General features: G+C 50.6%; 1 protein-coding gene across 1 annotated transcript in view; it reads left to right on the top strand.

Annotated features, from left to right (window-relative positions):
- The window catches only part of FRAS1 (Fraser extracellular matrix complex subunit 1), a 148,934-nt gene that overhangs the window by 36,091 nt on the left and 86,580 nt on the right, over positions 1-26,263 (top strand). Inside the window, exons 5-18 of the mRNA XM_054392216.1 lie at positions 854-946; positions 2,856-3,015; positions 4,081-4,214; positions 6,591-6,674; positions 7,785-7,886; positions 7,984-8,175; positions 10,945-11,034; positions 12,220-12,367; positions 15,769-15,912; positions 16,714-16,848; positions 21,601-21,744; positions 22,605-22,745; positions 23,164-23,304; positions 24,713-24,886. Coding sequence (XP_054248191.1) covers positions 854-946; positions 2,856-3,015; positions 4,081-4,214; positions 6,591-6,674; positions 7,785-7,886; positions 7,984-8,175; positions 10,945-11,034; positions 12,220-12,367; positions 15,769-15,912; positions 16,714-16,848; positions 21,601-21,744; positions 22,605-22,745; positions 23,164-23,304; positions 24,713-24,886 — 1,882 coding nt within the window. The remainder of the gene's footprint in view (positions 1-853; positions 947-2,855; positions 3,016-4,080; positions 4,215-6,590; positions 6,675-7,784; positions 7,887-7,983; positions 8,176-10,944; positions 11,035-12,219; positions 12,368-15,768; positions 15,913-16,713; positions 16,849-21,600; positions 21,745-22,604; positions 22,746-23,163; positions 23,305-24,712; positions 24,887-26,263) is intronic.

Below are 26,263 nucleotides of genomic sequence, written 5' to 3' on the forward strand. Positions count from 1 at the left end.
ATAAAGGTAATAAGATCATCATGGTAACAAGAAGTAGAGATAATAAGAATAACAAGAGGGGGTTGATAGCAGCCCTGAAGAAAAAGCCTTGGAGGTGTTGATTGCTGAGCAGCTCCCCAGGAGCCAGCAGTGCCCTCATGCAGCCCAGCAGGCAGCTGTGTGCTGGGCTGCAGCCAGAGGAGTGTGGGCAGCAGGGCAGGAGAGGGGATTCTGCCCCTGGGCTCTGCTCTGCTGAGACCTCACCTCCAATCCTGCCTCCACTTCTGGTGTCCCCAGCAGAAGGACACAGAGCTGCTGGAGTGAGTCCAGAGGAGGCCACAAAGATGATCCAAGGGCTGGAGCAGCTCTGCTGTGAGAACAGGCTGAGGGAGCTGAGGGTGTGCAGCCTGGAGAAGAGAAGACTCCAGGGGTACTTAGAGCTGCTTTCCAATAGGGAAAGGGATCCTGCAGGAAGGCTGCAGAGGGGCTTTTCCTGAGGGTGTGTAGAGGCAGGCCAAGGGGGAATGGTTTGAAGCTGAGGAGGAGCAAGGTCAGACTGGATCTTAGGAAGAAATTCTTCAGTATGAGAGTGGTGAGACTCTGGAACAGGCTGCCCAGGGAGGCTGTGGCTGCCTGCTCCCTGGGGGGTGTTCAAGGCCAGGTTGGATCAGGCCTTGAGCAGCTGGGTCTGGTTAAGAGGTGTCCCTGCCCATGGCAGGGAGGTTGGAGTTGATCTCTGAGGTCCCTTCCAACCCTTCAACTCCACCATCACCTTGAAAGGTTGGAACAGATGATCCCCTTCCAACCTGGCACCCTAATTCTGGAATTCTCTGATTTCATGTCAGCTGCTCATTGGATTCTTCTGTCTTTGCAGGGAGAAGTGCTCCAAATAGCCCCCAACAAGTGCTGCCCACACTGTGCCTCCCGAGCTGAAGGGCTGTGCCAGCATGAAGGACAGGTCCACAGTGTGAGTGCTCCTTCATCTTCCTCAGCAGGGAGGATCCTCTGCAGTTCTGAGCTGTTTGGTTCCCATCAGTGCAGGATGCTAAGCTGATGTGCAGGGCAGTACATGGAGCTTATCTTCTGGCACTGTCAAATGGGGTAAAGTCTAATGAAGAGTGTAGAAGTAGAATGAAATTCAGCATGGGCAGGTGTAAAGGCCTGAATCTGGGGAAGAACAGCCCTGTGGTGGGGGCTGATGTGTTGGGCAGCAGCTCTGAGGAAAAGGATGTGGGAGTCTGGTGGACAAGAGGGTAACCACGAGCCAGCAACGTGCCCTCATGGCCAACAAGGCCAATGGCATCCTGGGCTGCATCTAGAAGTGTGGCCAGCAGGTTGAGGGAGGTCCTCCTGCCCTTCTACTCTGCCCTGGTGAGGCCACATCTGGAGTACTGGGTCCAGTTCTGGCCTCCCCAGCTCAGGAAGGGCAGGGACTTGCTGGAGTGGGGACTTCAAAGCACTGCAGAGATGCTGAGGGGACTGAAACATCTCTGTGATGAGGAGAGACTGAGAGAATTGAGGCTGCTTAGGCTGGAGAAGAACAGCCTGAGGGGGATCTCATCAATGCTGATCAATACTTCAAGGGTAGGTGGCAGGAGGATGGCACCAGGCTTTGTTCAGAGGTGCCCAGTGACAGGACAAGGGGAAACTGGCACAAACCTGACTGTCAGAAGTTCCATCTAAGCATGAGGAGGAACTTCTTCAATTTAAAGGTGCTGGAGCCCTGGAGCAGGCTGCCCAGAGAGGTGGTGGAGACGTTCAGAACGTGCCTGGATGTGTTCCTGTGTGACCTTCTGTAGCTGACCCTGCCGTGGCAGAGGTGTTGGACTTGGTATTCTCCAGAGGTCCCTTCCAACCCCTGCCATTCTGATTCTGTGAAAATAAACAGGAGTTTGGCCAGCAGGGTTTGCAAAGAGGGAGTGCAGCTGAGTGTGTCCTGCTTGGCTTGTGAGAAGCTTCCCACTCCTTCATTCCCTTTGCTGGTGCTGTGGGTGACTGAGGCAACAAAGCCCTGTTAGGAGGGGAGTGAAGCAGAGTGCACCTGACACACCAGCTGTCCTGAGAAGGCTTTTCCCTCAGCAGCCATCCATGCTGGGAGAGATTGATTGCTGTGGTGTGACCTGGGTTATGTCTTTTGGAATCCTGAATTATTCAAGAAGGAGGCTCCAGGATGTGGCTTCACCTAGGGGTGTTGAAAGGCCAAAACAATAAGGAAAAGTGTCTACAGATAAGGAAGAAAAAAGAAAAGATTCCTGGGCAGCAGTCAATGAATCATGTCAAAGAGGAGGCCAGCAGAGCAAAGTGGCTTAGCAGGGAAGCCAAGTCCTGTGTCTGGTCTGTTTGACAAGAGGCAGCTCAGGTTCACATCTTAAGAAATAGGCTGAGATGCCCAGAAAATGTCAATAGATGAGGCCAGCTCTGAGCAATCAACACAGGAAGGACATGGACATGATGGAGTGGGTCCAAAGGAGGGCCAGGAAGATGATCAAGGGGCTGGAGCATCTCCCCAGTGATTTTAGGAATGGCTGTACCTAGAGGCCTGGCTCACAGCCCAGGTCCACTCTGAGGTGGTTATTAACTTTGTACTCACAAAAAGAGGAAAAAAAAGTCTCACCCTGATGGCTGAGACCCTCCAAGAGTATTTTGTCTGGTTCCCCAGCACTCAGCAGGGACATCTCCAGCCAGATCAGGCTGCTCAGGGTCACACTGAGTCTGATCCTGAAGGGCTCCAGGGATGGAGCTTCACCCACATTCCTGGGCAACCTGTTGCAGTATTTCCCCCCTCTCCTTGTGAAGGGAGGCTTTGCCCTCCAGCAGCTGTGCAGCTGGACTCATGCCTGTGTTTTCTCTGCCTTTGCTTGTGTTGTGCCCTGCAGCATGGCAGCCAGTGGGCCAGCTCAGGATGTGCCTGGTGCTCCTGTGCCCAGGGGAAGGTGAGCTGCACCCCCACCACCTGCCCAGCCCTCACCTGCAGACCAGGAGAGCTGCAACACACTGCTGGGGGATCCTGCTGCCCCAAATGTGTGGGGCCTGGAAGTGAGTATGGGGTGGGAGTGGGGCACTGGTGGGAGTGGGGCACTGGTGGTCATCCCAGCAGTAGGGCACTGGAGATCTCCTTTTAGTCTCAAACCTGGAAAGATTTTTCTCTTTGGGATGACACTGGTGGCCAGGGTGTCTCTTCATTCTATCCTGCTGCCAGGTTTACATCTTTCATGGCTTCACCTGTAGGCCAAGAGGAAGTGATCAGCTTTAAGCAGTGAGCAGATGTGTCCAATGTGTCCTTGTTTTGGAAATTAAAAGCTGGGAAAAAAGGTTCAGCCATTTCCTGTGTGCTGAGGGCACCTTTGGCACTTACAGACTCCAACTGCAAGTTCCAGTAGTGCCTGAGCTCTTGGCTACCTTTTCTTCTAGAAGTCCAGTGGGAGAAATGCATCTAGAGCTCTTAATTGACAAGTCCAGTTCTGGTGTCCCCAGAAATGAGCAAGTCCAGAGGAGGCCACAAAGATGCTCCAAGGGCTAGAGCACCTCTGCTGTGAGGCCAGGCTGAGGGAGCTGGGGGTGTTCAGCCTGGGGAAGAGAAGACTCCAGGGGGACTTAGAGCTGCATTCCACTAGCTGAAGGGATCCTCCAGAAAGGCTGCAGAGAGACTTTTCCTGAGGGTGTCTAGAAACAGGCCAAGGGGGAATGGTCTGAAGCTGAGGCAGAGCAGGGTTAGATTGGAGCTTAGGAAGAAGTTCTTCAGTGTGAGGGTGGTGAGACTCTGGAATAGGCTGCCCAGGGAGGCTGTGGATGCCTCCTCCCTAGGAGTGCTTAAGGGTGGGTTGGATGAAGCCTTGGACAGCCAAATCTAGTCGAGAGGAGTCCCTGCCCATGGCAGGGAGGTTGGAGTAGATGATCTCTGAGGTCCCTTCCAACCATTAGGGATTCTCTGAGGCCTAAAGCCCTTGAGAACTGGGGGGGATGGTTCCTGTCATTACCTGCTTTGACAAACCAGGGTGCTGAGTGCTGAGATGCATAAAATCTGTGCTTTAATGATGGGTGATGGAAAGGGAGTAAAAAAACACTGGGAAAGAAACTGACCTGTTGTTTCCTCTGTCTTAGAGCCCTGCTCCTTTGATGGACACTTGTTCCAAGATGGTGAGGACTGGCACCTTGGTTCATGCTCCAAATGCATCTGCAGGGATGGCAGGACCCAGTGCTTCACAGCTGCCTGCCAGCCTCTCCTGTGCAGCCAGGTCAGGACCCATCAGCCTGTGGGAACTGCTTGTGGCTGTCCTCTTGCCCTTGGCAAGGTCCATTTCTCATGCAGATGTACAAAATAGCAGCACACCTTCTGGGTGAGGAACTGGGGAAAGAGAGGCTTGATGTGTGGAGATGATGTGGAGTGACTGGGGTCAGGTTTGGGCCCCTCGCTCCAAGAAGGGCGTTGAGGTGCTGGAGTGTGTCCAGAGAAGGGCAGCAAAGCTGGGGAAGGACCTTGGTGCCCTCCTTTCCAACACCACACCATGCTGAGGAAATGCAGGCAGCAGCTCCCTGGAAACCCCTCTCTCTGACCTTGAATTTGTGGTTTAGAGGCTGCCCATATCCCAAATATTTTTTAATCTGTTTACCACGCTCCAATTACCAATCCAGAAGCTCCCTTGAAATGTGTGTCCTGGCTGAGCAGACTTCTCTGTGGCACTGAGAAAAACAAAAGCACCACTCAGAAACTGCTTTCCTCCTGATTCTTGCCCAGTTTTCTGTTACTGGCCCAGCTGTTTGTGCAATTAACTCTTTTTGGCCAGAAGGAAATCCCACCTGTTTCTCTGCATCCTAGTTGTGTTTTGCTTTGTCCTGAGATCCTCAATTAGTATTCCTTGGCTAAGTAGTGCTCATTAAAACCAAATTTATTCCTGCTTTAGATTCCTCCTTTCCCACTCCAAATGGCCTGATGTTACCTGCTGACTGCTTGCACTGATGGCTAATCAGCCAATCATTAGGATTGCAGTTGTGGAAGCAGCAGCAGTGGTGGTGTTGCTGTGATGTAGGTGAGAATGGCTGGCTGAGAGCTTCCAAGTTAGTGCAGCAGAAGGCCAATCCTGGTGGTGTTCCAGATAGTTCATAGAATCATGGAATTGTTTCAGCTGGAAAAGACCTCTAAGATCATTGAATCCAACCATCAACCTTACACCATAGCCACCAAACCATGTCCCCAAGTGCCATGGCCACACATTTCCTGAACACCACCAGGGATGGGGACTCCACCACCTCCATGGGCAGCCTGTTCAAGCCTTGGCCACTCTTGCAGCAAAGAAATATTTCCTGATATCCAACTTAACCCTCCCCTGGCAAGGTGCCTGGTGGAAGAGCCATTAGCAGGATGTGCAGGGTTCCTGTTCTGCTCTCACCATACCCAAACATCTTCTTGCTTCTGCCTTTGTCACTTCATTCGTGCTTCACTCCCTGTCAAAAGCAGGGGGTGGAGGGAGGTGCTGCTGAGCTACACTGCTCCAAAGTGTTGGGTGGAGGGGAAATTGTAGCAGGGGAATTGGAGACATGTTTTGGATGGCTGGAGTTGAGACGTGCAGGAACTGATTCAAATCAGTCATGGAAATGTTTGGATTGGGATATTCTGCCTTTTAAGTATCTGAGCACCTGCACAGACAGGTCTGCTCTGGGGATTTAACTGAAGCACTGCAAATGCCTCAGAGATGGTGAGGAGAGATCATACCTTCAAAGACTTAAAATGTGGCAGAACCAGGGAAAAAAAAATCTCTTCTTCCCTCCATCTCCTGCTTTAGTGTGCTTCTCTATCCCTGCATGTATGCACTTGAGCTTCTCTAGGGGCATTTAGGCTGCACCTCAAATCCTAGGTTGGGATTTGGGCCCCTCACAAGAAAGACACTGAGGTGCTGGAGCAGGTCCAGAGAAGGGCAACCAAGCTGGGGAAGGGTCTGGAGAACAGGGCTGGGGAGGAGCAGCTGAGGGAACTGGGGGTGTTCAGCCTGGAGAAGAGGAGGCTGAGGGGAGACCTCACTGCTCTCTACAGCTTCCTGAAAGGAGGCTGCAGTGAGGTGGGGGTTGGTCTCTTCTCCCTGGTATCAGGGATAGGAGAAGAGGCAATGGCCTGAAATTGTGCCAGGGGAGGGTTAGGTTGGAGAGGAGGAAAAGCTTCTTCACTGCAGGAGTGGTCAGGGATTGGAACAGACTGCCCAGGGAGGTGGTGGAGTCTCCATCCTTGGAGGGGTTCAAGGAATGTGTGGCCATGGCACCTGGGGCCATGGTTTGATGGCCATGGTGGTGTTGTGTTGCTGGTTGGACTGGATGATCTTAGAGGACTTTTCCAACCAAACCAGTCCTATGACCTGCATCCTTACACCTGCCTATATAGCTGAACCTCAGCTGCTGTCCAAGCAAGCTAAGAAAATTAAATGAAGGAAAAATCTTTGTAGCTTCCTCCACTGATCCCATGCTGTGAAGCCTGCATCAGATCCTGAGCCAAAAGTGAAGCCTTGAGTGACTTGGAGCTATCACACAGACCCTGAAAGCCTGGGGTTGCAGGCAGTGCTGCTGAGCCCCACAAGAACTCTTCCTGCTCTGATTTTGCTTTGTCTCTCCTGCCTTCTCTTTAGGATGAAGTCATGGTTATGCCTTCTGGCAAATGCTGCCCAGAGTGTGTCCCAAAGCCCTGCTCAGTGTCAGGAAGAGTGCACCAGGTAAGCTTTGGCCAGGCAGACCAAAAGGCACACAAATGCTGGCACATATCTCCCCACATGCTGACTCTCTGCCAGCACTCCAGCACTGACAGCTTAGTGCTGCCTCTTTTTTTTTTTCCTTCCATCCTTGGAAGCCAGAAGAGTTGAAAGGAATGAGGCCTAGATAAGAATTTGCTGGCAAGCACAGCAGGGAAGTCTGCAAGGTGAAGCAGATGAGGCCCTTTCTTTTCACACTTTCTTTGAGGGAGGAGAGCAGAAAGCAGTGGTGAAGGTTGAAGTATTTATAGCTTTGCTGGTGTCATCTGGAGTGAGTTTAATGCATTATTTAATGAATGGGGGGATGTGGGAATTTCTGCTAATGACAAGGTTTTTGCTAATAATAGGAGCTGAGGCCTTGCCAATGTCCCTAGCTTGCAGCTAATGAGAAATGCACACCACAGGGTCAGCTACACCTTGCATCAGCTATGGTGTGGCCAGTAAGACTAGGCAGGGGACTGAGTCCCCCTGGACTCAGCACCTTGAATACTGGGGTCAGATTTGGGCCACTCACTCCAAGAAGGACATTGAGTTGCTGGAGCAGGTCCAGAGAAGGGCAACCAAGCTGGGGAAGGGTCTGGAGAACAGGGCTGGGGAGGAGCAGCTGAGGGAACTGGGGGTGCTGAGTCTGGAGAAGAGGAGGCTGAGAGGAGACCTCATTGCTCTCTGCAGCTCCCTGAAAGGAGATTGCAGTGAGGTGGGGGTTGGGCTCTTCTCCCTAGTAAGAAGTGATAGAATGAGAGGAAATGGCCTCAAATTGCAGCAGGGGAGGTTTAGATTGGATTTTAGAAGAAACTTCTCCACTGAAAAGGTTCTCAACCACTGAAACAGGCTGCCCATGGAGGTGGTGGAGCCCCCATCCCTGGAGGGATTTGAAGGACATGTTGATGTGGAGCTGAGGGGCATGGTTTAGGGGCAGGTTTGGTAGTGGTAGGTTGGTGGTTGGACTTGATGATCTGAAAGGTCTTTGCCAAGCAAAACATTTCTGTGGTTCTGAGCAGCACCAGTTCCTGGAAAGAGTTTGGTCATTTGTGAGAAGTGTTTACCAACTGTCTCCATGTCCTTTTTGACCAGCATGGGGAGCAGTGGAAGAAGAACAGCTGCAGTGTGTGTGCATGTCACAGGGGAGAAATCAGATGTCTGAGAGAGACCTGCAAGCCTCTCACCTGTGAGAAGGTAGCTCATAGTCATTCCCCTCCTGCACCCTGACTGGCAGCACCTCTTGCTGTGCTCCAGACAGTCCTGCTCCATGGTTTGCTGCTGTTTTTTGTAGGGGCAGAGCAAAGTGCAGCGTCCTGGGAAGTGCTGTGAGGAGTGTGTGTCCTCCAGGAGAAGCTGCTTCTCTGGTGGCACTGTCAGGTACCATGGTGAGCTGTGGAATAGCTCTCACTGTCACTTCTGCCTGTGTGATGAAGGCCAGGTCACTTGCCAGAAAGCAGAGTGTGCCAAAGTGGAGTGTGCCAAGGTAAGAAAGGTTTTCTTCTTTCAAGATGTGGCTTTAAAGTCTTGTGGTAATTTTCCCCCCTCCTCCCCCCCTGTTTTTTTTTCTGGACTGACATCTTCAGACACTCAAAGGACCTGCACTTCTCTCAGAGCTTCTTGAAAACACTGCACAGGACAGAGAGCAAACTTTGACTGCTCAGTGAGCTTCCATTGTATGAATCAGTGACCAATTCAGCCTGGATTCCCTCCCACACTGCTGCCTGCCTGCTGCAATGGAGGGTCAGACACCCAGTGGTGGCAGTGCCCACCAGCTTTACCAGAAGCTGAACATGAGGAGAAACCTCCAGGTCAGGGAGAGTGAAAAGGTTAAGAAATGCTCCTGTGACCTCCATTCTGAGGGCTTCACTAAGGTAGTTGGGTTTGGAAGTCAGTGTTCTGCTTTGCTCCATTTTTTCCCCTGCCACTCTTGGCATGGAAGTGAAAAGAGTAAATTATTCTCTTTTCAGTGCTATTTACTCCCAAACCAGCACCCTCCCTGCCCTAGTTCTGGGATAATTGCTTTAGAGTGGATGTACAAAATGCATTAGGTAGGGCTGAGTGCTTCACACACAGACACAGAGGTGTTCAGTGGCCTTTTTGCAGTGGGCTAAGGCTTCTGTGATCATGGAATCCTAGAATAGTTTGGGTTGGAAGGGACCTCCAAAGGTCACCCAGCCCAAGCCCCTGCAGTCAGTCCTCCACTAGAGCAGGTTGCTCAGAGCCTTGTCCAACCTGACCTTGAATATCTCCAGGGATGGGGCCTCAACCACCTCCCTGGGCAACCTGTTGCAGTGTTCCAGCAGCCTCATGGTGCAGAGTTTGTTCCTCACATCCAATCTCAATCTGCTCTTCCCAGGGCAACCTTCCTCAAGTCATGTTCAGTCCCAGTTTACCTTAATAATAGTGCACAATAATTAGTTCCCACCCAAATAATTCCCACCCAAATAAAATTCCCACCAAATACTCCCAATTAAATTGCCTACTGTCATTCATTTATTTTTTTTTCCCTGCCCATGGCAGGGGGGTTGGAACTAGATGATCCTTGTGGTCCCTTCCAACCCTGACTGATTCTATGAAATAATTCCAGTCAAATAATTCCAGTCAAATATTCCAAATTAAATACTCCAAATCAAATATTTCCTCCAAAAGCAAATGAAATATTTTCCTCCTCCTTTTGCTTTACCCCTTTTTGAGCTGCAGGTCTGCTTTTTCTTTTTCAGGCACCTGCCTCAGTAAATCAGAGCTGCTGTGAGCTTTGGGCTTCATCTCTTCATTAAAGCCCTCTTAATTTTCTGGTCACATCGTGCTGTTTGAAGTGTAATGAGGCCACAGATATGAACTGCAAATCCTAGCCAGCTGCACACAGTGCAGCAGCGTTAGGTGAGAGCAGGGGAGAGCTTTACTGCCTAAACCCTTTCAAACAAACCTGCCCAGCAGCTGCCAAATGATTCTGACCCTAATCTTCCAAAAGCCATTTTCAGCAGGTTGGTGATGAGCTCAGAATGCAAGTTCTGTGGTAGGGCAGATACGGATGTGCTCAACCAAAACCACTCAGACTCTCAGAGCAGCAAATAATCCTGCTGGAGCACTTGCCAGCCCCCCAGCTAAGTAAGCCCACTTGTGATGATGTCCAGTTGGGTCACAGAACCAGGGAATTGTTTCAGCTGGAGAAGACCTTCAGGATCATGCAGTTCAACTTTCAACCCAGCACCACCATGGCCACTAAATCATGGCCCCAAGTGCCATGGCCACAGGTTTCTTGAACACCTCCCAGGGATGGGGAGTCCTCCACCTCCCTGGGCAGCCTATTCCAATCCCTGACTAGTTCATAGATGAACAGAATGGTTTGGGATGGAAAAGACCTTAAAGATCATCCAGCTCCAACCCCCCTGCCATGGGCAGAGACACCTCCCACTAGCCCAGGTTGCTCAAGGCCTAGCCTTGAACACCTCTAGGGAGTGGGCATCCACAGCCTCCCTGGGCAACCTGTTCCAGTGTCTCCCCACCCTCACTGTCAAGGATTTCTTCCTGATCTCCAGTCTAAATATGCCCTCCTCAAGCTTCAATCCATTCCCTCCCATCCTAAGCCCTCGTAAAAAGCCCCTTCCCAGCATTCTTGCAGGCCCCTTTCAGGTATGGAAGGCTGCTCTAAGGTCTTCCCAGAACCTTCTTTTCTAAACCTTCAGCTTCCACAGGGGCACAAAAAGTTGTGATGGATTAGAGCCCTTGACTCCATTCTGCTGCTGCTAAATTCTTCTCTTCAAACCCAAATTATTTCAGTGGATTCTGAGGAGCTGTAACAAAGAGCAGGCTTTTTCCAGCTGGGAGAAACAGAGGATGTGCTTTCAAATTCTCTTGCAGAGGGAAAAAACCCCAATAAATGTAGAACATTGAACAAGAAGGCAAACTTCTAAGCAGTGACATCTCAACAGTGGTGCAGTGCTGTGCCAATGATCCACAGTGACAATGTGGCATTTCCTATTCTCTCTGCTTGCAGTGGGCTGTGTTTCCCTGCAGGATTTAGGGATGAGGTAATGGCCTTTATCACTGAATTCCCTGCCCTTTGCTGAGCTCTAGTTCTGCAGCTGCAGCATTCACCCAGCTGTGCCTGGAGAAATGAAGTAGTAGGATGGAGAGAAGATAAGGTGCAATGAGATAGTGAAGATTGCATTCCAGGGCAGGAGCTCTGCTGCCTCTGCATTCCACGGTGGTGCTGATTCCCTTTGAATTGCTGCAACCTTTCTCTTCACAGGGTGAAGAATTAATTCACCTTGATGGGAAGTGCTGTCCTGAGTGTGTCTCAAGGAATGGTTCCTGTGTTTACAAAGAGCATACCAAGGCTGTGAGTATCCTGCTGCTTTGGAGCATGTAGCAGTGAGTTCTGCTGGCAAAGCTTGGGAGGAATTGGCTCTCCTGGAAAGGGCTGGGCCAGTGGATACCTTTCTGCCAATGTTTCCCAGGGATTGTCATTTTTTTTTTTTCCTGCAAGAAAAGTACATTATTTTGTGAATATTTTCAAAGAGCTTTCCTTCTGGAGTTAAATAGAAAGGAAACATCAAATGTCTTGATTTAAACACAGCAGTAATGGACTTTTCATTGCTCTGACAGAGGAGGACTGCAGCTAATAGCTGCTGTTTGCTAGCAGATGTGAGAAATTGGAAGGTTAATAGTGGGTTGGGTTGAGGTTTTTTTAATGCTAATACTTCCCTTTCCTTCCTCAGATCTCTCTTTCTCTGACCTAAGTGAGGTAAAACATATTAAGGTGTCAGGTTTATTTCAGTTTGTGCTTTATCCCTTTTAAGAGAGGAACTGGCAGGGAAGCTTTGTGTGCATTTAAAGTGCTCACTGCCTCTTTTCTGTTGGGTTCCACACGTGGTGCCAGCAGAGCCTCAGCCACTGAGGACAGCTCCAGTGGCCTTCTGAGCAGACCCAGGGCTGTAGATCACAGGAGTGGAACAGGGGCTGCAAGATCTCTTCCCTCCATGCACTACTAAAAGTAGACAAGTGTCAGGTGCATGGGGCAGGGTTGAAGAATCTTCCACCAAATCTTTGTCTCTGTGGTGTTTTGGCCAGTCCTCAGCGGTGGAAAACCAGGCAGTAGAAGAGAGCAGGTGAAGACATAAAATGCTGTGAAGGTTTAAAGTGTGACAAAGAGATTCATAGAATTGTTTCATTTGGAAAAGATCTCCAAGGTCATTGAGTCCAACCTTCAACCTAAGATCACCACCACCATTAAACCATGTTCTGAAGTGCCATGGCCACACAGATTCAGGAGGAAGGACAGACTCAGGTGTTCCTGGGCCAAGGGCTCCTCTCAACAGGCACTTTGCAGGCAGCTTTGTGCTGGAAAGGCAAAGGGAGCAAGAGGGTTGATGGTGCAGATGCAGACAGCCCCAGAGGGGTTTCATTTACTCCTGGCACTGATGCAGCCTCGTGACTGACTCGGAGGTTTCCATGCATGGCAAACCCCCTTTGTGCAGAGCTCTCCTTGCCTGCTGATGCTGCCCATTCCCTCTTTCCTGTGCAGGATGGAGAGCACTGGGAAGAAGGTCCCTGCAGGGAATGTGAATGCCAGGACAGGAGGGTGACCTGCTTCCAGCGCTCGTGCCCGCCCTGCCCGCCGGGCAGCCTGGCTGTGGAGGTGCGGGGTGACTGCTGCCCAGGCTGCCAGCCAGGTATGGACCCAGGGCAGGGCACTCACCTTGGGTGGGAGCCTGGGACAACCCCCTCAGCCTCTCACTTCAGGTACCAACCTGATACCTGTGTTGAATTCTAGAATCACAGAATGCACTGGGTTGGAAGGGACCTCTGAAGGGCATCTGGTCCAACTCTCCTGCAGTCAGCAGGAATCAGGTTGCTCAGAGCTCCAGCAAGCCTGACCTTGAATGTCTCCAGGGATGGGACCTCAACCACTTCTCTGGACAACCTGTTCCAGTGTTCCACCACCCTCATTGGGAAGAATTTCTTCCTGATCTTCAGTCTAAATCTCCCCTGCTCCAGTTTCAAACCGTTGCCCCTCATCCTGTCACTCTAAGCCCTTCCAAATAGTCCCTCCCCAGCTCTGCTCATCCAACCTGGCCTTGAACATGAGGGGACATCCACAGCCTCCCTGGGCAACCTGTTCCAGTGTTCCACCACCCTCACTGTCAAGGATTTCTTCCTAATCTCCAGTCTAAATCTGCCTTCCTCAAGCTTCAATCCATCCCCTCTCATCCTGTCATTCCAAGCCCTTGTAAAAAGTCCCTTCCCAACTTGCTTCTAGCCCCTTCACGTCCTGGAAGGCTGCTCCATGTTCTCCCTGGAGCCTTCTCTTCTCTAGACTAAACAACCCAGCTCCCTCAGCCTGTCCTCATAGCAGAGGTGCTCCAGCCCTCTGATCATTTTTGTGGCCCTCCTGTGGACCCTTTCCATCAGGTCCATGTCCTTGTGTTGAGGGCTCCAGAGCTGGATACAGTATTCCAGGTAAGGTCTCACCAGAGCAGAGGGGCAGAGTCACCTCTCAAATTTAACTTGTATTCCATTTTTTTGCTAACTGACTGGTTTCCCTATAAAAAGATTTTGTTTGGAAGGGACCTTCAAGATCATCTAGTTCCAACCTACCTTCCTTTGGGCAGGGATACCTCTTACTAGCCCAGGTTGCTCATGGCTTCATTCAACCTGGTTTGAACACTTCCAGGCTTGGAGCCTCCTGGGCAACCTGCTCCAGTGCCTCACCACCCTCATGGGAAAGAATTTCTTCTTTAATGTCTAATCTAAATGGAGCTGGAACAGCTTGTCCCAGGCGGTGGTGAAGGTCCCATCCCTGGAGACATTCAAGGTCAGGCTCAACAAGGTCCTGAGCAACCTGATCTAGTTGGGGATGTCCCTGCTGACTGCAGGGACTTTTTGGAGGTCCCTTCCAACCCAGTTTGAAATGATAAAGTTTGAGTTCTTGGTGAGATTTAGGGCTCCCACTGACCTCAAATGACAACTTCCATTTGGCAAAGACCTTCTCCTTGGCTCAGGGTTTGGAAAGTATTTTGTTTTTTTTTCTCTTTTTTCTTCAACATGAAGACAGGGAACTGCTCCTTTGGGAATCCTAACATGAGGTTTGGACTTTATGGACAGCCAAGAAATAAAGAACCTGCTTATGAGCTGTTATGTCACCAGCTCACCTGGGGCTCAGTGCCTGCCACTTAATAATTGTTTGGAAAGATGAGAATAGCCTCAGCCTCTCTGTTTATTTGGCAGAGGAATCCATTTTCTTCCAGGATGTTGTCCCCCTTCCCTGATTTACATTTCAGAGCTGCTAGGCTTTAGCTGTGGCCTGATGATTTTTTCATGTTGGTTGCTCCTCTTGTAGCATTCACAGAAGTTTTTATCAGGGTGCTCCAGTTCATGTTTTATCTCAGTCAAAAGCAAATAGCTTCCCAGTTTAATTATGCTGTCATTTGCAGGAGGGCCCTGCCACATTCATGCTTTAAAGCTGGTTATTTACTGCATGCTAATAAAAATGCAAAGCACTCCAAATTGAAAAGGGAGGAAAATGGGCTTTGGACACTTCAGATAAAATTGTCCTGCAGCTTCAAAAGGGAGCAGCATCTACACAGGCTCCTAAGGAGGGGACAGAGCATGATGTGCTCTCAGCAGCTCTCTGTTTTCCTTCTAAGCAAGAAGTGCCTCTCTGCTGCCTACCCTTGCAAATCTGGCCTCTTGATTTAGCTTCCATAATGGAAAATGGATTTTCCTGGCTGGGAAACCATAGAATGGAATCCTAGAATGGTTTGGGTTGGAAGGGACCCTTAAGATCATCCAGTTCCAAACCCCACCCTGCCATTGCAGGGACACCTCCCACCAGCCCAGGCTGCTCAAGGCCTCATCCAGCCTGGCCGTGAACACCTCCTCCTCCTGGGGAAACCTGTTCCAGTGTCTCACCATCCTCACTGGAGAGAATTTCTTCCTCATCTCCAGTCTAAATCTCCTGTCTTCCATCTTCAGTCCATTCCCTCTTGTCCTATCACACCAAGCCCTTGTCAAAGGTCCCTCCCCAGCTTCCTTGCAGGCCCCTTCAGGTACTGGAAGGCTACTCTAAGTCCCCCTGGAGCCTTCTCTTCAACGAGAACAGCCCCAACTCTCTCAGCCTGTCCCCATAGGGAGGTTCTGCAGCCCTCTGATCATGCTTGTGGCCTCCTCTGGACCCACTCCAGCAGCTCCATGTTATGCTGGGGACACCAGGACTGGATGCAGTGCTGCAGTACAATTTTCTTGTGCCTAGAGAGAAGTTGTCCATTCTGTCCCTGTCAGTAGCCAGTTCACTGTCAGACTGGAAGGATGGGGCTGCACAGACCCTTGGGAAGAAATGGATAGAGACAGAGCCCTCTTTTCATTCCTCCTGTTTTATCACTGTGGGTTCATCATCTTCAGCTCTATGTCCTCTCTTCATTCCTGACCCTTTCCTTGGATACATCTCCCTGGAAACTGGCAGGAGAGTTTCCAGCTGTGGGATCCTTTTTGCTGGCTAGGCAGGCAGGAGCAGGCAGCTTTTCTTCCAGCAGGCAGAAGTAGCTCAGTAGCAGAGTCAAAGCAGTCCTTCCTTTGGCCTCTGCAGAGAGAGCAGCTCTGGTGCCACTTGAGACAATGCCTGTGGTCAGGAAATGCTGGGACAGAAAGCTTTTGACTGGAGAGGGAGTGATCTGCCCCCTGCACCTGGTGTGGACACTCTGGGTTTGTGGCAGGGTTTGACTGAAGGAAACTCACATTCAGGTTGTTTCAGGCCACCAGTTCCTGATGGCTTCAGTTTCTTTACTGCTGAGAAACCCTGTGGGAATATCCTTTTTATCAACAGGCTAGAAAAGCTGAGGCTGTGGGGTAACTTCACACAGAGCAGAAGACAGCAAGCAAATATTTTAACCCTTTTCATGCAGTCTTGGAAGAAAAAAACCAAACAAACCCCACTCCTAAAAAACTAACACAGCAGAACTCCCACCAAGAGAAATAAGTGATGAGATTCACCTGAATTTGGAGTTTGTGTTGCTTTGTGCCTTCCTGGTTAAAGCCACTGCTGGTTTTTCACCTTGGTCTCTTTCCTTTGTGCCAGTTGAGTGCCACCCAGACTGCCTGAGCTGCTCTCAGGCCTTTGATCACTGCACTGCCTGCCGAGACGCGAGGAGGTGGCTGCAGGCTGGGCGCTGCGTGGAGACCTGTGGGCTGGGCTTCTACCAGGATGGGGGCACCTGCTCAGGTCAGTTCTGCAGGAGCTTACTCCCAGCACATGCTTCTCTTCTCTGTGGCTCCCTGGAACAAGCTTTTAGTTGGAAGCCCCTGAAAAAATGCAAATCCTCAGAGTCCCTGTCCGAAATCCTAGACTCAGAGATTCATGGAATGGTTCAAATTGGAAGGGACCTTGAAGATGTACTTCCAACCCCCTGCCATGGGTTGGGCCCAGGTTGCTCTCAGCAACCCAGGTTGCTCAAGGCCTCATCCAACCTGGCCTTGAACACCTCCAGGGAGGGGGCATTCACAGCCTCCCTGGGCAACCTGTTCCAGTGTCTCTCCACCCTCACTCTCAAGAATTTCTTCTTAATCTCCAGTCTAAATCTGCCCTCCTCAAGCTTCAATCTGTTGTCCCTCGTCCTGTCACTCCCAGCCCTTGTCAGAAGTCCCTCCCCAGCTCTCCTGTAGCCCTTCCAGGTACTGGAAGGCTGCTCTAAGGTCTCCCTGGAGTTTCAGTTGGAAATGCCCTCTAAAGTTATTGAGTCCAACCTTCAGTCTAGCACCCCCACAGCCACTAAACCCTGTCTCCAAGTGCCATGGCCACAGGTGTCTTGAACACCTCCAGGGATGGTGACTCTACCATCTCCTTGGGCAGCTTCTTCCAATCCCTGACCACTCTTGCAGCCAAGGAATTTTTTCCTAATCTCCACCTTAACCCTCCCCTGGCACAATTTCAGGCCTGAAAAATGAAGTTTTCTCCTTTTATTAGCCTGCATCTCAAGACTCTTGAGACTAATACATCTTTCTTCTCTGTTCTTCCTCTTGGAAGCCTGCAATGAAACCTGCTCAGCCTGCAGCAATGGATTTGAGTGCTCCTCCTGCCAGCCACCCCTGCTAATGAAGAATGGGCAGTGTGTGGCTTCCTGTGGGAAGGGATACTTCCAGGATCAGCTGCTCTGCACAGGTAACTCAGACCAGATAAATAACTGCAACCCAGCAGAGAAAAGCTGTCCCCAGGCTCTTAGGCACACTCATGTTGAGGGATCTGCTGTTGACATAGGTGTTAATGTTCACCCTAGAGCAAAGGAAGGAGTGAGCAGGGGAACTGAAGTCCCATGATGTAAAAGTGATTACTGCTTGGGGAAATGCTCATTAAATGCTGTTGGAATAAACCCCTCTGCTTTTAAACCTGTTGGGTTCTCACTCTTTCTCTTTCCATTCAGAATTTTCTGTTGGAAATGTGGTTTCTGTGATGTTCAGGGCAGAGAGCAGCATGTGACCCTGATTTAACTAAGGAGCTAACACTTTGATCTGTGCCTGGCAGTCTGCTCTGAGGAGCTCTTGTTTCTGAAGGTGCTAGGACTGAAAATTCTTGGAATCCTAGAATGGGTTGGGTTGGAAGGGACCTCCATAGGTCATCTTCTCCAGCTCCCCTGCAGTCAGCAGGCACATCCTCCACTAGAGCAGGTTGCTCAGAGCCTTCTCCAGCCTGACCTTGAACATCTCCAGGGATGAGTCCTCAACTACCTCCCTGGGCAAACTGTTGCAGTGTTCCAGCACCTTCATGGTGCAGAACTTGTTCCTCACATCCAGTCTCAATCTGCTCTTCTCTCTTTTCAAACCATTGTCCCTCTTCCTACCCCTGCAGGCCTTTGGGAACAGCCCCTCTGCAGCTTTCTTGTAGTCCCCTTCAGGGACTGGAGGGCTGCTCTAAGGTCTCCCTGGAGCCTTCTCTTCTCCAGGCTGAACACCCCCAGCTCCCTCAGCCTGTCCTCATAGCAGAGGTGCTCCACCCCCCTGATCATTTTTCTGGCCTCCTCTGGAGGCCTCCTCTGGACCTGCTCCATCAGGTCCATGTCTGTCCTGTGCTGAAATCTCCAGAACTGGACACAGTGCTGCAGGGGGGGGTCTCCCCAGAGCAGAGGGGCAGGATCCTCTCTCTCCAGCTCTGGCCACACTGCTTTGGATGCAGCCCAGGCTGCCACTGGCCTTCTGTGCTGCCAGTGCCCATTGCTGGCTCTTGTCCAGCTTCTCAGGTGAGTAAGTCAGAGTTTACTCTTTGGTGGAAGTCAGAGCCTGCTTCTGGGAGCTTCCCCTGCCTCTCTGCAGTATTTCTGCTTCTCCCAAACTGTACAGCAGCTGCTTTTTCATGATGACAGCTTAATTGTTTTCTCTCAAGTTAACATTTTGTCCTCTTGATGTTGGCCTTTGTAGAAGGCTTCTAATTATTTCTAGCTTTAATTCAGCAAAGAGGTGGAGCACATGCTTGACTCCTTCAGCCAACACTTTAATTTCTTTGGAATTAGCCCTCCTGCTAAAAATTAAATACAGGCTTAGGGCTTTTGGCAGATTTGAGGGGAAAGCACAAATCCAGGCTGGGCGAGGAGTGGCTTGAGAGCAGTGTGGGCAAGAAGGACCTGGGGGTGACAAATTCCCCAGGGGCCTGCAATGGTCACTGCCAGCCCAGCAGGCAGCTGTGTGCTGAGCTGCATGCAAAGCAGGGAGAGCAGCAGCACAGGGAGGGGATTCTGCCCCTCTGCTCTGCTGAGACCCCACCTGCAGCACTGCCTCCAGTCCTGGTGCCTCCAGCACAAGAGGGACATGGAGCTGCTGGAGCAGGTCCAGAGGAGGCCACAAAGATGATCAGAGAGAGATGGAGAACCTCCCCTGTGGGATTGACTGGAAGAGTTGGAGTTGTTCAGCCTGGAGAAGAGAAGGCTCTGGGGAGATCCTAAAGCAGCCTTCCAGTACCTGAAGGGGCTCCAGGAGAGCTGGGATGGAACTTTTGACAAGGGCTTGGACTGACAGGATGAGAGGGAATGGATTGAAGCTTGAGTAGGGCAGATTTAGACTGGAGATTAGGAAGGAATTGTTGACAGTGAGGGTGGGCAGACACTGGCACAGGCTGCCCAGGGAGGCTGTGGATGTCCCCTCCCTGGAGATGCTCCAGGCCAGGCTGGATGAGGCCTTGAGCAACCTGGGCTGTTAGGAGGTGTCCCTGCCCATGGCAGGGGGTTGGAACTGGATGACCTTGAAGGTCCCTGCCAACTCAAGCCATTCTATGATTCTAAGTCCACCTTCTTTTTCCTCAGTGTTTTCCCTTGGGGTTGCTGACCATTTGTTTCAGGGCTGACCCCCCCCTCCCCTGTCTGTAGACAGGGCCCTGCTGTGCATGTCTAAAGAGAAGAGAGACCCAGTGCAGGAGGATTTATAGATTCAATATCAAATAATCTTCTCCTTCATTTGGTTTTATTTGACCATTTCCTTCCCACCTGCTGCCAGTGTTTTAGTTGGCAGTGCTCATGTGCTGCTGAAGCAGGAGGGCAGAGCTAATGTTTCATTTTTAGTGCTGGTTTGTAGCTCACTGATTGGCCCCCTCCATCCAAATTTGCAGTCATGCATGCCTGCAGCTGAAAGTTGCTTGGGAAAATTTGTTCTTGTTTCCTCAAGGGAATTAAAGCAATTTGCTTTAGTTCTGCCTGGCTGCACTTTCTGCATAAAGTCCAACCAGTGGAGTAAGTCTAAAATTTCAGAGACAGGGTCCAGCATTCATTGCCAGCCACTCTTTTTTTTTTTTTTTGTTGGATCCTCTGTAGTTTTACCAAGCTCTCATCTGATTGCTCAGAATGAGTTTGGTTTGGAGATTTGTTTGTTTCTTTTTTTCCTCATGGTGGTTTGAACATCTGCAAGAAGGATGTTCCAACATCACAGAAAGGGTGAACTAAGCTGGGTTTAATTGCCCTAAGGTCCACTGAAGGTGGGTTTAATTGCCCTAAGTTCCTCTTGAGGAATTCAGTCTGGAGATGAAAGAGACCTTTCAGACCAGGCTTCTGACTCCATCCTGTCGTTGAAGCACTCTGGGCTGGGTGCTTCACAATCAACATCAATGAATTAATGTTTACACAGCTTCACAGACTGCATTGGGTTGGAAGGGACCCTCAAAGGTCATCTTGTCCAACCCCCCTGCACTCAGCAGGGACACCTCTGACAAGAGCAGGTTGCCCAGGGCCACATCAAGTCTGATCTTGAATGTCTCCTGGGATGGGGCTTCTACCACATCCCTGCCCCTGTTCCTCCACCTGCTTCTGTAAAGTACTAAAGCTACTAGGAGAAAGTAAAGTTGAGACTGAAAACATGATAGGCTTGGTTCTGTAGCAGTGTATTTAAAGCTGATGGATCAGTTTGTGTCAGGCTTAGAGCAGACTGGTAGATGAAGTTTTCCTGGTCAGAAATAGGCTGTGGGAACAGCTAAGATTCCCCCCACAGAAGGCAGAGGGAAGCAAAACTAAAAGGTGTCTGCTTGGTAGAACAGAAGGGCTTGAAGGACTTGCAGTGCTCAGTGCTCTACTGCATTTTTCTGCCTTAATTATTTATGTTTGCAGGATTATTCACAAGGCCCAGGCAGAGCTGGGGTGGTTCTGCTTTGATCTCCCCAGCTGCAGATGCTGAGGTGTGTAACATGATGCTAACAGAGCAGCTCAGCCCTTAGCAGAGCTTGGATTTTTAGTCACAGCCTGCTGGGTTTCTCTGGCTGCTGAGGCTCACCTTGAGCATAGCCAGCTGAGCACACAGGGCTGAGCTTGGCCAGCTCATGGTGAGGAGGGCAGCTAGGAGGTGGTAGAGTGGTAGGACCCCATCAGTGCTTCCCCAAAGCTGAGCAGTGATCTCTCCCTGTGTTCTTGCTGGATGCCATCTGCCTTGGCCCTGCTGCTGTCACCACACCTGGGAATGTTCTGCCTGCACTGATGCAGAAAAGAGAGGCTTTGTTGAGTTGATCTGTAACTGATTGACTCTCTGACTTCTGGTCAATCAGGAAAGAACTGAAACACAAAGAGCAGGACTCTCATCTTAGGATCATAGAATTGGTTTGGTTGGAAAAGACCTCCAAGTTCATTGAGTCCAACCTTTAAGCCAACACCACCATGGCCATTAAACCATGTCCCCAAGTGCCATAGCCACATGTTTCTTGAACACCTCCAGGGATGGGGACTTCACCACCTCCCTGGGCAACCTGTTGCAGTGTTCCAGCAGCCTCATGGTGCAGAACTTGTTCCTCACATCCAATCTCAATCTGCTCTGCTCTCATTTCAAACCATTGTCCCTCGTCCTGTCCCTGCAGGCCTTTGGGAACAGTCCCTCTGCAGCCTACTTGTAGCTCCCTTCAGGTACTGGAGGACAGCTCCAAGGTCTCCCTGGAGTCTTCTGTTCTCCAGGCTGAACACCCCCAGATCCCTCAGCCTGTCCCCACAGCAGAGGTGCTCCACCCCCCTGATCATTTCCTTGGCCCTCCTCTGGACCCACTCCATCAGGTCCACATCCTTCCTGTATTGAGGGCTCCAGAGCTGGATGGGATCTCTTTCCATTTCTCTTTGTGCTTGTACAGCCTCTAACCCCAGGAGGAAGAGGACTTAGGGCTGCCAACCTTCATCCTGGTCTGACTGCAGCTCCAGAAGCTGCTCTGATGTTCATGCAGTAGGACATGTAGGACACAAAGTAGAGCTGGAAATTGTCCCCCTGAAGCAGCTCAGGTAAAAGACACCAGCAGTAGAGCAGCAGTGGTTTGGTTTCTCCATGAAGCAGTGAATGCCTGTGAAGTTAAGGAACAAAACTGCCAGGAAAAAAAAACACAAAAAGGGAAAAGAATTCCTGCAAAACCTTCATTTTTGAAGAGCTGCTTGGAAGCTGATTGTTAACCCTGCCCTTTTCTTTCCTGCAGCTTGTCATCAGTCCTGCTCCTCCTGCTGGGGTGCTGCTGAGAACAATTGCTTGTCCTGCAAAGACACAGCACCCCTGCTTAAAGAGGGGCTCTGTGTGGCCAGCTGTGGCCAGGGCTTTTACAGCAAGGATGGAGTCTGCAGAGGTAAACATCTGTTTTGCTTCCTCCCACTGCCACAACTTTGAGAAATGTTCTGGCAAGAAAAAAAAAAAAAAGAGAGAGAAAAAGGAATCAATATTTCATTTAGCCAGGCAGCAGCTGGGATTTTATTCATGCCCAAGAAGCCAGATGCACCTTGTGCATAAATAGCAGATGAGGAAAGCTGCTGTTTACTTGTGAGATTATTAATTCATTTAAGCTAATCAGATGCTGAAAGGTTTAAGGCTGTGGGTTTGTTGTTTTGGGTTTGTTGTTTTGGGTTTCCCACCCCCTCCCTACTGAACAGCTTGAAAGCTCTAACTGAGTTGTTTCTGAGGGCTTGACAAATCTATTTGTCTGCAGAAAGAAAAATGGCCTTTGCCAGCAGGTTTCTCTAAATTTGATCATAATTCAGCATCACAGCAACTAATACTAGCACCACAGAGAGAGGCTGGGGAGCTGGGAAGGTGTGCTGAGGAAAGGGGAAGAGATGGCTGGAGGGAATTAGAAGACCTGAGTCAAACAGATCATGAAGGAGCAGGGTAAAAAAAAAAACCAAACTAATCTCAACTAAATAGTTTAAAATTTGCTGCAACCATTCAGGTGAAGTCTGGGTTTGTGCTGGCAGCCACCTCCAGCTGCTTTGGAGGACTGTCCAGCAGAGTCAGCAGAAATGACACAGGGCCTTTGTGTCTTCAGGCAGCTCTGTCTGAGCCACAGCTGGCTAGAGCCAGCCCAAATGATTCTCATTCCATGGCCTAAGGCGTGGCTTCTCTTACTTCATTTTCTCTCTGGGGCTGGCTTGATGACCCAGCTGCTTGTTGCCCATTGAGTGCATGTCACTAACGAGCTGTCCTCCTTGGCAGCTTGTGACCAGTCCTGTGCCACCTGCTATGCAGACCAACCCAGGTGTTTGACCTGTGCTCCAGGGAAGCTGCTCCATGATGGGAGATGTGTCTCAGAGTGCCCACCTGGCTACTTCCCAAGCACCAATGGCAGATGCAGAGGTAAGAAGCATGTCTGCATCACCTCTTCTAAAGCTCTCAAAGCACCCTCCAGATGTTGTTGCCTCTTTCCCCAGATGTTTACCTGTGGGGAGGGAATGTGGAAAGCACAGAAAGGGCACAGGGAATGAGATCTTTTGTTTTCTTTGGCTCTCCTGTGATAGTTTGAAATAATCTCTGTGCCTTGTGGAGCATATTAAGACAGGCTGAGCTACACCTTCACAACACTGCATGAGTGAGAGTTACTGCTGTTAGTAGTCATTCATACTTGTGCACTTCTGCTCTCATTAGTTCACAGAGCTGAGTATTCTGCCACTTGGGAGTTGTCACTGTTGGCTGGAGGGGGCTGTAGTCAGCAACACCACTCCCAAGGAGGAAAAATGGCATCTTTCAGCTCTTGTGTGCTCTGTGTCTTTATCAGCTTGTCATGGTTCGTGCTCCAGATGTGAGGGACCTCTGGCCACTCACTGCACCTCCTGCTCCTTTCCTCTGGTGCTGCAGCAGGGCCAGTGCCTGCAGGGCTGTGGAGAGGGCTTTTACCAGGATCATGATGTCTGCAAGGGTAAGTTATGCATTTCCAGGTTCCCCAGCTACTGGCTTTTGCTGGACTGTGCTCTGAGCACCCAGCTCTGACACTGATCCTTTATGCTGCCCCCTGCTCAATGAGTAATTCCTGGATTTGTTTCCCTGCTGATTGTTTTCTACTTGGAGAAAAAAGAGATTTTCTCAAATACGTGCTCACCCCCTCAGGATTTAGTGATCTTGGGGACTTCATTTTTCTCTGTGCTGTTGAAAGAAACACAGATGGCTTCCAGGTACTCTTGACACAAGTTAAGAGGTGGCTGAAGTTCTCCACACCCCTAGCAGCTGTGCTGAGACTGAGGTCATTTCTGCAGCAATGGAAAGTCTGAAAATTTGAAAGAGGAATTTCTGCTTCCAGCGAAGCCTTCAGAGTGTCTTTTCATGCTGTCTCCCCTAGGGAGGTTGTGTTTGCTCTTGCAGCTCCAGAAATTAAAGCAGAATTGACTGCCTGTGGCAGGTTTTGCACTGCAGGTTTTGCTTGCAGGTCACTGAGGACTCTGTGCTCTTTGCTAGCTCCTTGAGTTCAGGTTGAATACAGCAACACACAACTGGAAAGAGAGATCATAGAATCATGGAATGGTAGGACAGGAAGGGACCTCTGGAAATCATTGAGTCTAACCCCCTGCCAAAGCAGGATCACCTAGGACAAGTCACACAGGAATGCATCCAGATGGATCTTGAATGTCTCCAGAGAAGGAGACTCCACAACCTCTCTGGGCAGCCTGCTCCAGGGCTCCAGCACCCTCACAGCACAGAAGTTTCTCCTCATGTTGAGGTGGAACTTCCTGGGTTCCAGTTTGTGTCCACTGCCCCTTGTCCTATCACAGGACACCACTGAGAGGAGCCTGGCCCCTTCTTGACACCCACCCCTCAGAGATTTGTAAACACTGATCAGATCCCCTCTCACTTTTCTCTTCTCCAGGCTAACCAGTCCCAGGGCTCTCAGCCTTTCCTCATCACAGATGTTCCACTCCCTTCACCATCCTCATTGCCTCTGTTGGACTCTCTCCAGTAGAGCCCTGCCCCAGAACTGGACACAATACCCCAGATGTGGTCTCAGCAGGGCAGAGTAGAAGGGGAGGAGAACCTCCCTTGACCTGCTGGCCACGCTCTTCCTAACGCACCCCAGGAGACCATTGGCCTTCTTGGCCTCAAGGGCACATTGCTGTCCCATGGATAACTCATTGCCCACCAGCACTCCCAGGTCCTTCTCCATGGAGCTGTCCCGGTGCATGGCATTGTGCCTCCACAAAAGGAGGAAGGCCCAAACCAGTGTGTTTTCCCCTTTCTCTCTCACAGTTCTGACTTGACACCCAGCCTGTTGGGCTTGAGGCCAGAAGGCTGTCCTCAGAGCTGGGTCTCTGACTGCTCTCTTGCCCTCTGCACAGGTTGCCACCCATCCTGTGGTGCCTGCGTGGGCCCGGGGGCCGCTCGCTGCCAGAGCTGCAGGGCGCTGGGGCACGTGCTGCAGCCTCAGCAGCCCATGGAAGGAGCTGTGCATGGCCTCTGCCTCTCTCACTGCCAAGCTGGCTTCTACATGGATAGCAGAGGAGTCTGCAAACGTGAGTAGAGGGTGGAAGAGCTGTTCAAAGCCTTTGGCAGCAGGCTGTGCTGCACTGGGGGCGTTCAGGGTGATCCTGTACCATGTTTGATTCTTACATGCTTTGAGCTCCTCTGCTTGCCTTGGGACAGTCAGGAGTGTTTCAGCTCAGTGACTTTCAGGATGGCATCTGAAGGAAATAGACTCTGCATTTGATTTGGGACCAGAGAACTCAGGTACTTACTTTAATAGAACAGCTGTGTTCAGGTCTGCACAGCTCAGCTTTCTTCTCATGGAAGCTGAGCCATGTTGGCTTTTACCACTGAAGGAGGATCAATCCTTAAGCCCCTTTCAGATAAGACTGAGCTGTCTCCTTATTAACCCACAAGGTGATCAGGGGGCTGGAGCACCTCTGCTATGAGGACAGGCTGAAGGAGCTGGGGGTGTTCAGCCTGGAGAAGAGAAGGCTCCAGGGAGACCTTAGAGCTGCCCTCCAGTCCCTGAAGGGGGCCACAAGAAAGCTGGGGAGGGACTATTTGCAGAGGCCTGCAGGGACAGGCAATGGTTTGAAATGAGAGCAGAGCAGATGCAGATTGGATGTTAGGAACAAGTTCTGCACCAAGAGGCTGCTGGAACACTGCAACAGGTTGCCCAGGAAGGTGGTTGAGGCCCCATCCCTGAAGATCTTCAGGGTGAGGCTGGAGAAGGCTCTGAGCAGCCTGATGTAGTGGAGGATGTCCCTGCTGACTGCAGAGGGCTTGGACTGGGTGAGCTTTGGAGGTCCCTTCCAACCCAAACCCTCTTATGACTCTAGGATTCTATATACCACTGCCTCAGCTGGGTGAGCAGAGCTGTGCAAACAGGTCTGAGCAGAGCTGGGTGACAGAGCTGAATGATCTCACTGGGCAGGAATGCTGGCACAGCCCCTCATGTTATTAGCTTTGCTGCTTTAATAGTGGCATTGGGACAGGAGTTTGATTTCTTGCAGAAGGGTGTGAAGATTCCGGATTTCAAAGTGTGGGCTAAGCCCATGAAGCATTGATACAAAGTTTGTAGGATGCCCCTTTTGGGGGAGCACACTGAAAATGCTGGGTTTGGAGGTTTTACCTGTGAGGTGGTAAATTTCTCACCAAAGCACAGAAACATTTCTCTTATGTTTTTCTAATGCTTGAGCTTTCCCTGATGAAACCACAAGCAAGTTCTCTCTGGTATGATCTGAGTCACCTGAGCCAAAGCTAGTCCTGGAGAGGCTGCATTTGTGATGAGGATTCCTGAGCTCTCCCTCTGGCTGGCTGGCAGCCAGCTGAGGTGTACTTGTAGAAATCATTTCATTGCATTCCTTCCCTCCAGCCTCTCTTGTCTCCATGGAGGGCAGGAAGTCTGTCTTGGTGTTCAAGAG

Source organism: Indicator indicator, chromosome 25 (assembly GCF_027791375.1).
Source record: "Indicator indicator isolate 239-I01 chromosome 25, UM_Iind_1.1, whole genome shotgun sequence".
Classification (NCBI taxonomy): Eukaryota; Metazoa; Chordata; class Aves; order Piciformes; family Indicatoridae; genus Indicator; species Indicator indicator.